Source organism: Rana temporaria, chromosome 3 (genome assembly GCF_905171775.1).
Source record: "Rana temporaria chromosome 3, aRanTem1.1, whole genome shotgun sequence".
Taxonomy (NCBI): domain Eukaryota; kingdom Metazoa; phylum Chordata; class Amphibia; order Anura; family Ranidae; genus Rana; species Rana temporaria.
The window spans coordinates 241114719-241126994 of NC_053491.1; the positions used below are offsets into that span (position 1 = coordinate 241114719).

Here is a 12276-nt window from a genome sequence, read left to right on the forward strand (position 1 = left end):
GAGGCCAGGAGGGCCGGTGAGTGGCAGGCACAGTCGGGAGAATGGGGGAGGCACGCCAACAATAAGTTTGAAGAGCCTGAAGAGGGATTACTGGCAGGAGTAGTCCACCATAGGACAGCTAGCACTAAAGACTTCCTATTTCATTTTTGCTACATAAAAAGGAAATTGCGATCTCTGCCTGCAAAAGGCAGTTGCTGAGGCCTGACAGAGTCAGGGTTGGGTCTAACCATGTGCTAGTTGTACCTGGAAGTAAGTGTTGTGCAGGAGAATGAGAGATACAGTCTGCAAGCAAGTGTTATGCAGGAGGAGTTTGGAGAAGTGTTTTGTACAAAGAGTGTACACAATTCTCTCCCAAATTGACTCTTCTGAAATTCTACTGGGCATCCCATATATTCCCATCCCTATCCAAGTTCAAATCCCTCAATAAATATACAAAAACAAGTACATGGACCGTTCATTGTCTCCAAGGTAATTGGGAAGTGAATGCCGGTTTGACAGGGTGACAGGTGGACCACAACTTTTAGCAGCCCCTACGGCCAATATTTGTATTTCGTTATTAGTACTTATTTTTTATTTTTTTTTCCACTTCAGACTCCACTTCTATCAAGAGACGTACTCATGGTTTCTTAGCTCATGTTGTCTCTGCTCGGTTTCGCATCATCTGTGGTTATGCTTTGCCCGTTTATTTATAAAAAATAAAAAGGGTTCCTTTTTTTTTTTCTCTTTTTCTTTTTAATAATATGTTTTCTCTTTTCGATTGAAACTCATGGTAGGCAATGGCTTTTACATTTCCCTTAGAAAACACCCCAGTGGTTATCAATGTAAACCTACGATCCCACATCCTTTATACCAGTTCCTCCCCCTACCCTCCCCCCCCTCTCCACCCCCCCCCCCCACCCCAACCTCATCTCTCCTCATCTTCCCTAATTGGTAGTTTTACCTTTCCCCCTGATGGTACTCTTATATCAATGCTCTTAGTTTTTCCATGTAACTCCATGTTTGTTTAAATTCTTTCCACTTTTTCCATTTTTCTTTGAATCCTATTTTTTCCTCTCCTGTACAGTATTTCAGCTCCTCCATCCTGTATGTTTCTTCGACCGAGTCTATCCATTCCCATATTAGTGGGCTTTCAACTTCTTGCCATTTCTGTGGGATCATCCTTTTAGCTGCGTTCAATAAATGAGGAATCAATGATTTCCGTCTTCTGAAAAACGACAAAAAAAAAAATTCGAACATGCTTCATTTTTTTATGTCGTTTTTGAAAATGTCGTTTTTTTGTGTTTTGTCATTTAAAATGATCGTGTGTGGGCTTCACATCGTTTTCCGTCTTCTGAAAAACGACAAAAAAAAAATTCGAACATGCTTCAATTTTTTATGTCGTTTTTGAAAATGTCGTTTTTTTGTGTTGTAAAAAATGATCGTGTGTGGGCTAAAACTACGTTTTAAACCCACGTATGCTCAGAAGCAAGTTATGAGACGCTCGTTCTGGTAAAACTACCATTCAGAATGGAGTAAGCACATTCATCACGCTGTAACAGACAAAAAAGCGCGAATCGTCTTTTGCTAACAAGGAATCAGCTAAAAGCAGCCCAAAGGCGAATAGAACTTCCCCTTTCGAGTTCCGTTGTACGTGTTGTATATCACCGCGCTTTGTTCATCATTTTTCCAAAACGATGGTGTGTGGGCAACATCGTTTTTTATGATGAAGTTGGAAAAACTTTTTTCATGATGAAAAACGTTGTTTTCTTTCATGAGAAAAAGTTATCGTGTGTACGGGGCATTAGTGATTTATTTTATTATGCCCAGGATTTCCTCCCAGTAGTTTTTAATCTTAGGGCATTCCCACCACAGGTGTGCCATTGTTCCTCTTATTGCACACCCGCGCCAACAGTCTGCTGACTGTCCTTCGCTGTATTTGCTTATTTTGTCCGGGGTTATATACCACCCTGTTATACACTTGTAATTCATTTCTGCTGTCCTGATATCAATGGCAGAGGAGTGGGTCAAATTCAAAATTATTTTTATAGTGCTTTTTTCCCTGTGTGTTCCCAACTCCTTTTCCCATTTATGGATGAATGGGGGTGTCTCAACTGCATCCGCCCTCAACAGTAAGGCCCTGTACACACGACCGAGTTTCTCGGCAGAATTCAGCCAGAAACTCGATCGGAGCTGAATTCTGCCGAGAAACCCGGCGTGTGTACACTTTCGGCCGAGGAAGCCGACGAGTTCCTCGTCGAGCCAAATAGAGAACATGTTCTCTATTTCCTCATTGTTCAATGAGGAAAGTTGGCTCACCGAGATCCTCGGCGGCTTCACACAGAACTCGACGAGCAAAACGATGAGTTTTGCCCGTCGAGTTCCTCGGACGTGTGTACGGGGCCTAAGAGTTTTGAGGTAATGCCTTTTGTGTTTTCTGCTATGCAGAGTCTTTCTAATGGTGTAAGATCTTCCCCCGACCTATTTGGCTGGGGTAGGTTCTGCACAAAATGAGACAGCTGGAGATACCGCCATTCATTCATTATCATTAGTTCTTCTTTTCCTTTCAACTCCTGGAGTGTCATAATTTTTCCTCTTTTTATTATATGTCTTAATTGTGCTTTATCCTTTTTTATCCAGTTCCCTCCCACAATTTTTTTTCCCGGTGCAAAATATTCATTTTCTTTTAAATCTACAGTATAAGGGGTGAATTATAATCTCTATCCATTCGTTTATGTAACCTATCCCATATTCTTAGTGCGTTTTGTGTCAAAGCGTGTGTGTTTTGGTCTAGGTCTAGGGTTCCATATTAAACTTCCAAATTGTGTTTTAGACAGTGCATATTCAATTTTTACCCATCTTTTTTCCTGTTTGTCTTTGGCCCACTCCACTACTCTAGACAAGACAGCCGCCTTGTAGTATTTCCTAATATCAGGGACAGCCAGCCCTCCATGATTCCTGTCCTGTTTTAATACCCTTAGGGAGATTCTATGTTTTTTGTTCTTCCATACATAATTCATTAACAGGGTATTTAACACTCTGAAGTAGGGTTGAGGTATTTCCACTGGTAACATTTGAAATTTGTACAGTATCTTTGGAAGTAATACCATCTTCAGGATGTTAATTTGTCCTATCCATGATATCGGTCTGTTTATAATTTTTTTTATTTCCCTTTTAATTTCATCTAGGAGAGGGATATCATTTATTTTTTAGATTTTCTTTATTGAATTTGCCAATTTTATTCCCAAATACAGTACTTAAGTTCCTTCTGCCATGGGAAGTTGAACTTGTCTCTCAGGAGCTGTTCTTCCCCTCTACTAATGTTTACATTCAAAATCTCTGTCTTTGTTACGTTAATCTTGAAGTTCGATATCTCACCATACTGTTTCAGAGTTTTTAGCAGATTCGGTAAAGTGGTCCTGGGGTTAGTAATATAGAACAGTATGTCATCTGCAAAAGCTGACAGTTTATGTTCGTCTTCTTCTACTTTAATACCCTTTATGTCCGGGATATTTCGGACCATAGCAAGGAGGGGCTCGAGGGACAACACAAACAGCAGGGGAGACAGGGGACATCCCTGTCTCATCCCATTTTTCATGTTAAAAGCCTCAGATAATGTACCGTTGATTTTAACCCTAGCAGAGGGGTGGAGGTATAATGTTTTTATCCACTGGATCATCCTAAGTCCTATTCCCATTGTTTGAGTCATGAGCCCCCAGTCTACCCTGTCGAATGCTTTTTCTGCATCTATTGACAGGAATAAACCTGGGTACCCATTCTCTTTTATTTTCTGGAGGAGGAGTAGGGCTCTCACCCTGTTGTCCCTCCCCTCCCTTCCTGGGGTAAATCCAACCTGGTCTGGGTGGACCAGGGTGGTCATCACCTTCTTCAGTCTTTCTGCTAAGACTTTCGCAAACAGTTTTGTGTCCGTGTTCAACAATGAAATTGGCCTATATCCGGAGCATAGTGACCCGTCTTTCCCTTCCTTCGGGATTACCGTTATAGTAGCAACTGCGTCTTCTCTGCTTATTTCGTAGTCCGATCCCAGCCCATTCATATTTTTACACAACCTAGGTATCAGAATCTCCCTACATTTTTTAAAGTAAAGTGTTGTAAACCCGTCGGGTCCCAGACTTGTTCCTGTTGCTGAGTTCCTTAGGGCACTACTGATTTCTTCCTCCGTAATAGGTTCATCCAGGATTGATTTTTCAATCTCTCTGATTTTTGGTACCCCGGCTTTTCCTAAGAATTCATTTATTTTTGCCTTCTTTTCATCTGTCTCCCACTCCTTTTGTTCCACTGCATAAAGCTCCTCATAATAGTTTTTAAAGGCTTCTGCTATGTCTTTTGTGGTATGCACCATGTCCCCATTCTTTTTTTTTTTTTCGATGTAATTCCGGGTTTTCTTCTTTTGTACCATTTTAGCTAAATGCTTACTCGATTTATTTCCCCATATATACCTTTCTCTGGCGATACTGTTATATGTTTTTTTAATCTCTTGTTCCATGAGTTCTTTAAGCTCTACTCTTTTTAGGACTATTTTATGGTATAACTCTTGTTTATGTCTCTGTTGTTTATGTTCTTGTTCAGCTTGGAATATTTCCCCAATCAGGGTGTTTATTTTGTCGCATCTCTCTTTTTTCCTCCTGGCTCCCTCCGATATCAGGATCCCCCTAATGTAGGCTTTGTGTGCCTCCCATAGGGTAGCGCCTGATACTCCTTCTGTATCATTTATCGTGAAATATTGTTCTAGTTCTTTTTTCACCCTTTCTATTCCTTCCTTGTCTCTGAGTAATTCTTTGTTCAGTCTCCAGGTATAGGGTAGACTTTGCTGTCCCAGGTCTCAATTTCCATAGGAGCATGGTCCGAGTGTGATACAATTTCAATTGGTGTCTCTGTAACCCTCTCTAGTAATCTATGGTCAGTTATTAGTACTTATATAGCACCATCAATATACACAGAGCTTTACACAAATATGTTATACATTCAGATCAGACCCTGCCCTCAAGAAACTCTAAGGTCCCAGCTCAGATTCCTGCATACACATACTAGGGCCAATTTAGATAGGAACCTAAGGGGTTAATTCTCTGCATTGTGTATAATGGCTGTGGGATCCTTTCTCTCTGATCCGCTCTTTCTTGTACTGACTAACCCATCTCCTGATAGAACTGAGCATTAGGAGTCAGGTTGCACATGCTCAGTTTGGTGTGATTGCAAGAGAGGTTTTTTTTTCTTGGGAGAGTCCATGTGTCCAAAGGATCAGGGGAGAATGAAAACTCCTCCTACAAGCTTTAACCAGCCACTAATATACAGTACAGACCAAAAGTTTGGACACACCTTCTCATTCAAAGAGTTTTCTTTATTTTCATGACTATGAAAATTGTAGATTCACACTGAAGGCATCAAAACTATGAATTAACACATGTGGAATTATACATAACAAAAAAGTGTGAAACAACTGAAAATATATTTCATATTCTAGGTTCTTCAAAGTAGCCACCTTTTGCAGCAGACACATCTCTAGAACTGTTTAAGAGGTGACTGTGTGAATCAGGCCTTCATGGTAGAATATCTGCTAGAAAACCACTGCTAAAGAAAGGCAACAAGCAGAAGAGACTTGTTTGGGCTAAAGAACACAAGGAATGGACATTAGACCAGTGTAAATCTGTGCTTTGGTGTGATGAGTCCAAACTTGAGATCTTTGGTTCCAACCCCCGTGTCTTTGTGCGACGCAGAAAAGGTGAACGGATGGACTCTACATGCCTGGTTCCCACCGTGAAGCATGGAGGAGGAGGCGTGATGGTGTGGGGGTGCTTTGCTGGTGACACTGTTGGGGATTTAATCAAAATTGAAGGCATACTGAACCAGCATGGCTACCACAGCATCTTGCAGTGGCATGCTATTCCACCCGGTTTGCGTTTAGTTGGACCATCATTTATTTTTCAACAGGACAATGACCCCAAACACACCTCCAGGCTGTGTAAGGGCTATTTGACCAAGAAGGAGAGTGATGGGGTGCTGTGTCAGGTGACTACCTTTTGAAGGTCATCAAGAGAATGCCAAGAGTGTGCCAAGCAGTAATCAAAGCAAAAGATGGCTACTTTGAAGAACCTAGAATATGAAATATATTTTCAGTTGTTTCACACATTCATAGTTTTGATGCCTTTAGTGTGAATCTCCAATTTTCATAGTTGTGAAAATAAAGAAAACTCTTTGAATGAGAATGTGTGTCCAAACTTTTGGTCTGTACTGTAAGTCACAAGACTGCTCTAACTACTGGTGAGAAAAGGTATTTAGCAGTTTATATTTACTAAAATAATTGCATTTCCATGTCCTTTGTACTACGGGAGATAGTGAATGCAGGGTCCTGGGTTTAGTAACATTTTAAGCTTAAAGCCGGAGTTCACCCCCAAATCAACTTTCTGATTACTGCTAACATCTGCAGTATGCTGGGTTTTTTTTCCGCTACTTATCGTTTTATGAGCCCTTGTTATCCGGCTCCGAGCGGGGATCGCTTCCGGGTATAGGCGTTCCTAAGCGAAGAGGAGTTGATTGACGGTCGGCTAAAGCGCGTCACGGCTTCCGAAAATACCCGAAGTTACACTCGGGTGTTTACGGCGCCTGCGCGGTCAGCTCTACACGGCAGGCGCAGGCGCCGTTTAGCGCCGTAAACACCGAGTGTCACTTTGGGTATTTTCGGAAGCCATGACGCGCATTAGCAGCCCGTCAATCAACTCCTCTTCACTTAGGAATGCCTACACCCCGCAGGATTCCCCGCTCAGAGCTGGATAACAAGGGCTCATAAAACGATAAGTAGCGGAAAAAAAAAAAACCCCCAGCATACTGCAGATGTTAGCAGTATGCTGGAACTAATGTCAGAAAGTTGATTTGGGGGTGAACTCCCGCTTTAAAAGGAGTTGTAAAGTCAGAAGTTTATTTTTATCTTAATGCATTCAATGCATTAGGATAAAGAAAAACTTTTGTGTGTAGCAGCCTCCCCAGCACCCCCGCTAATATTTACCTAAGCCCCATCTCTGTCCAGCAATGTCCACGAGTCCCTCGGACGTCCGGGACTTTCCTGATTGGCTGATACACAGCAGCGGCGCCATTGGCTCCCACGGCTGTCAGTTAGCCAATCAGGGTATAGAGGGGGTGGGGCTGAATGACTGCTCCATGTCTGAATGGACACAGGGGGCTGTGACTTGGTTTGTGTGACCCCAAGCAACTTGCTATGGGGGCACTCGACATGAGGGAGGGGACCCGAGAAAAGGAAGGATCCGGGCTGCTCTGTGCAAAACACAGGGCAGGTAAGTATAACATGTTTGTTACTTAAAAAAAAAAAACAAGGCTTTACAATCACTTTAAAATAAAAATAATTACATGACTCATTAATTGGTATCACTTGTTGCTTGGAATTGATCTTTAAAGTGTACATCAGTGCCTTCATGCCAAAATACCAGCTGATCAGGGCATATATCTACGATGGGGTCTATTATGCTATTATTGCCTATATGTTAATATTTTATAATTAAAATACTTGGAGGATGTCACATGCTCTTCATACAGTCCATTCTGATTCTTTCCTTTTTTTTTTTTTTTGCATCTTCCTCAGGAACAGGAACCGCAGAGACAATCTTAGAATAAAGACTTGAATCTCTAGAGTGTTTTGTTCGTAGCTGACAGTTTCCTGTGCAATTGTTCCTTTGCTTAAATAAAGGCATTAGCTAATTTTCCTCCCACAGTCTGTGTAGTATGTGTCACTCGGAAGAATCTCTTAACAGATTCTGGACTGCGTACGTTCCACGTGCGCTTTCATTTTCTCCTGGGCTCTTCGGAGAATTTTCTACATACCTACCTTATTGGCAAGTCTGCCCCTTCCTTCAATATTCTTCTCTAGTGTAATTCTCGATTTTTACAGCCTCTACTATTTTTTTTTTTTTTTTTATTCCTACTGACGTGTTCATAGAATAAACAAGGTTCACCTTTTTTCAACACAGATATCTCCATGGATACTGGCAATCCCCCCCCCCCTCCCTCCCTCCCTCTCCTTTCCCTACCCCATGCATTTGAAATACCAGCCTTAAATAGATGAGAATTGGGACAGATATAGAAATGAAAGCTGATAAGAAATGCCACAAGGCTTGAGACTTCTGCGTTCTGCAGCAAACCCTTTTCACGTAATATTTGACTATGTCTAGCCGAGGCATTGCTCAGGCAGCTGGAAGGTATGGTTGGACTGATTTTTGAATACATTGCATCGCTGTTACTATGTACTGCCATCTGTTCGAAGCATTCCTTTTAATATATTCCACCATCTTCAGTGTCCACTGCAGGTAGAGGCTCCATAGACAGCACAGACTCTGGATTCCTGACCAGCTGGTCACTTTGGCAAAGCTGCAGCACACACCGGCAACAACGATGTCCCGACGTGGAAACAATGGCATCAGGCAAGTAATTGTCTAAGATTTGCTCCTCTGGAATATCTGTATTTGTCTATAGGCTTTTGAAGTTAGAATTGAATGTATTCATAGGCATGATTTGCATGTCTGTTTAATAAGCAATAGTCTTCTGTCCATCAAGATAGAAGAGAAGATAGAATCGAATAGCTGAGCTGGTAATATTTTAATAGACAATTGTTCGCTTGGTCTCCCTAGCAACATTGAACACGACTTCCTCTTCACCATGTAGAATTCATCACACACAGTACATCTTTTATAAAGCATAATGCAGATTGTACCCGGACCACTGGCACAAATCATTCATAATTATGCAAGTTGCCAACGTTGGTGTTTCTATTCTTGTATGAATATATATTGCTTTTTCAGAATAGAAGACACGAGTGCGATGGCGTGATTTTTATCTTTACAAAATCTTCATAAAAATTGAATCGTTTTTTTTTTGGATGCAGCATCTGTCTTTCTGCTCCATACAGCAGCGATATGTGCCATTTGGATCTCAACCCCCTAATTAAAACTGGCACATTGATTGGGCATTGCGCACAGTCAACCGCACTGTGTACACCAGTGTGTGTGTATTGTAACATAGCAGTTTGAAGAAGCAAATCATTAAAAGCTGTAACTTTAGGTGCGCACAATGCAGATGACTGTAGGATGTGATTAGAATAACTCATCTGTGCTGCAGAGATTTGTGGATGGAAAGTGATTTTGTGGGCTATAAAGGCAATAATCAGTGAATAGTTACCGGTACATACATTCTTTTATATATAAATCTCTTGTTCTTTATGCTTACAGTTTTTTTTTTTATCCTAGCAGTATATTTATTTTGTGCATCTAGATTAAAACTGATTTTGATAAAGCAGAAAGTAAGTCATAAAGCATAAGTCATAAAGCGTAAGCCATAAAATAATAAAGCAGAAAGTAGTAAGTCATGTACTAATATAGTAGTCAGTTGACTGCTGGGCATTATGTTTAGGCATACCTCTCAACTTTCTGAAATTAAAAAGGACACTAATTTAGCATGCAATGGGGTTGATTTAATAAAGGCAAATAGACTCTGCACTTTGCAAATGCAGTTGCACTCATTTTCCACAGACCTTAGTGAATGTGGTGAAGCTTCAAGTGATATTAAAGCTTACATTGTTTTTAATTAAAATAATAAACATGCTATACTTTCCTGCTCTGTGCAATGATATTGCACAGAACAGCCCTGATCCTCTTCTGGGGTCCCCCCTCCGGTGTTCCTGGCTCCTCCTGGACGAGTACCCCAATATAAAGCTGCTTTCTATGGGGGCACTAATGTGAGCTGGGTCCTGAGCTACTCGGTCTGCCTCTACAGACACAGACAGGGAGGCCAACCCCACTCCCTCATCACAAGATTTAAATCACAGGAACAGGAACCAATGGCTCCCTCTGCTGTCATTCTGTCCAGTGAGGAGGGAAGAGCTGAAAAGAGCCACTGCTCTTGTGCACAGCTCTGAATCGAGATTGGGCTCAGGCAAGTATTAGGGGCGCTGGGGAGGATTCTGAAGCACAGAAGTTTTTTTTTTACCTTAATGCAGGGGTGCCCAACCTTTTGAAGAGTGAGGGCCACTTAAGCGACTTTAGTAACTGGTCGCGGGCCACAATGAGAGGAGCGGGTGGATGGCATTTTCGTGTCGGCTCTGCATATGGTATAAAGCCATAATTCAGCATTTGCTTGTTTTTCACCATGGTGTTTATGTAGCTGAGAACTAGCTGTCTGTACACTTACAGCACACATTTCTTTATACAGTGATCAATATTTAGCCAGTATACTTAGTACAATTTCCTGGTGCAAAAGTCTCCAGGAATGTAAGACAAGCAACCATTGAGATGACAGGACAGTTAACATGTTTGTTGTTAACCCCACTAATACGTACACAAGGAATTACAATGTATTGAACTTTTCATGTAGGAGGAAGATGCCTGCTTTACATTTGCATTGTGGTTCCTGCCAGATAATCCAGGGTTTCTATTTGTGTTGTTAGCTAACATTGAATTGTAATTTAATATTGAAAGGACATTTATTAATATGCAGTGCTTTATTCTTCTTTCAAGCATGCCTTTCAAATTAATTAATTACCAGGTAAGCACTGATATTTTTGCAAAAGTCTGCTTACTTACTGAAAGATGTCGTTTCTCTTTTGGGCTGATTTATTAAATGGTGTGCAGAGTGTAGTAATTAATGACAACCAATCAGAGATTACCTCTCATTGGTAGAGATCACCTTACTTAGGGGTAACTTGGATGCTGATATAGCAAGGTCAGAATGTTAGATAGCGACTCTCTCTCTCTCTCTCTATATATATACACACAGTATCTCACAAAAGTGAGTACACCCCTCACATTTTTGTAAATATTTTATTATATCTTTTCATGTATGTGACAACACTGAAGAAATTACACTTTGCTACAATGTGACGTAGTGAGTGTACAGCTTGTATAACGGTGTAAATTTGCTGTCCCCTCAAAATAACTCAATGCTGGCAAATTGGGCCCAATTAGCCATTTTCCCTCCCCGATGTGACTCATTAGTATTACAAGGTCTCAGGTGTGACTGGGAAGCAGGTGTGTTAAATTTGGTGTTATCACTCTCACTCTCTAAGGCCTTGTACACACGGTCGGACCAAACCGATGTGACTGGCCTGTCGGACTGTTTTCATTGGTTCACCTCTGAAGTGGCCGTACGGCCTGATATGTGTACACACCGTCAGTCCAAAATCTGATCGGGTCAGAACGCAGTGACGTCAAACACATGACGTGCTGAATAAAACGAGGTTCAATGCTTCCAAGCATGCGTTGACTTGATTCTGAGCATGCGCGGGTTTTGAACCGATGCTTTTCTGTACTAACCATCGGTTTGGCCCGATGGGGCAGCGGTCCATCGGTTCGGTTTTGAAGCATGTTTTAAAATTTTGGACCAAAGGAAAACAGACCGATGGCCTATACACACGGTCGGTTTGGTCCGATGAAACTGAACTTCGGTTCATTCTCATCGGTTTGGTCCGACCGTGTGTACGGGGCCTTATACTGGTCACTGGAAGTTCAATATGGCAAAAAAAAGAATTGTTGCTCTACATAAAGATGAGCTAGCCTATGAGAAGATTGCCAAGACCCTGAAACTGAGCTGCAGCATGGTGGCCAAGACCATACAGTGGTTTAACAGGACGGGCTCCACTCAGAACAGGCCTCGCCATGGTCAACCAAAGAAGTTGAGTGCACGTGCTCAGCATCATATCCAGAGGTTGTCTTTGGGAAATAGACGTATGAGGGCTGCCAGCATTTCTGCAGAGGTTGAAGGGGCGGGGGGTCAGACTGTCAGTGCTCAGACCAGACGCTGCACACTGCATCAAATTGGTCTGCATGGCTGTTGTCCCAGAATGAAGGTAATGCACAAGAAAGCCTGCAAACAGTTTACTGAAGACAAGCAGGCTAAGGACATGGATTACTGGAACCATGTCCTGTGGTCTGATGAGACCAAGGTAAACTTACAGTATTTGGTTCAGATGGTGTCAAGTGTGTGTGGTGGCAACTAGGTGGGGAGTACAAAGACAAGTGTGTCTTGCCTACAGTCAAGCATGGTGGTGAGATTGTCATGGTCTGGGGCTGCATGAGTGCTTCCGGCATTGAGGGCGAACCATGAATGCCAACATGTACTGTGACATACTGAAGCAGAGCATGATCCCCTCCCTTCAGAGACTGAGTTGCAGGGCAGTATTCCAACATGATAACGACCCCAAATACATCTCCTTGCTAAAGAAGCTGAGGGTAAGGCCTCGTACACATGACCGTTTTCCTTGACAAAATCCATCAAGAAACTTGG

General features: G+C 41.9%; 1 protein-coding gene across 4 annotated transcripts in view; it reads left to right on the plus strand.

The window, feature by feature from the left end:
* SH3TC2 (SH3 domain and tetratricopeptide repeats 2) overlaps positions 1 to 12276 on the plus strand; it is a 168263-nt gene that overhangs the window by 53158 nt on the left and 102829 nt on the right. For 3 of the 4 annotated variants that reach the window (XM_040344530.1, XM_040344531.1, XM_040344532.1), the window contains exon 2: positions 8298 to 8423. In XM_040344530.1, coding sequence (XP_040200464.1) covers positions 8298 to 8423 — 126 coding nt within the window. Of the gene's footprint in view, positions 1 to 8025; positions 8202 to 8297; positions 8424 to 12276 lie in introns of those variants that run through there. The other variant, XM_040344533.1, reaches the window with a different exon arrangement.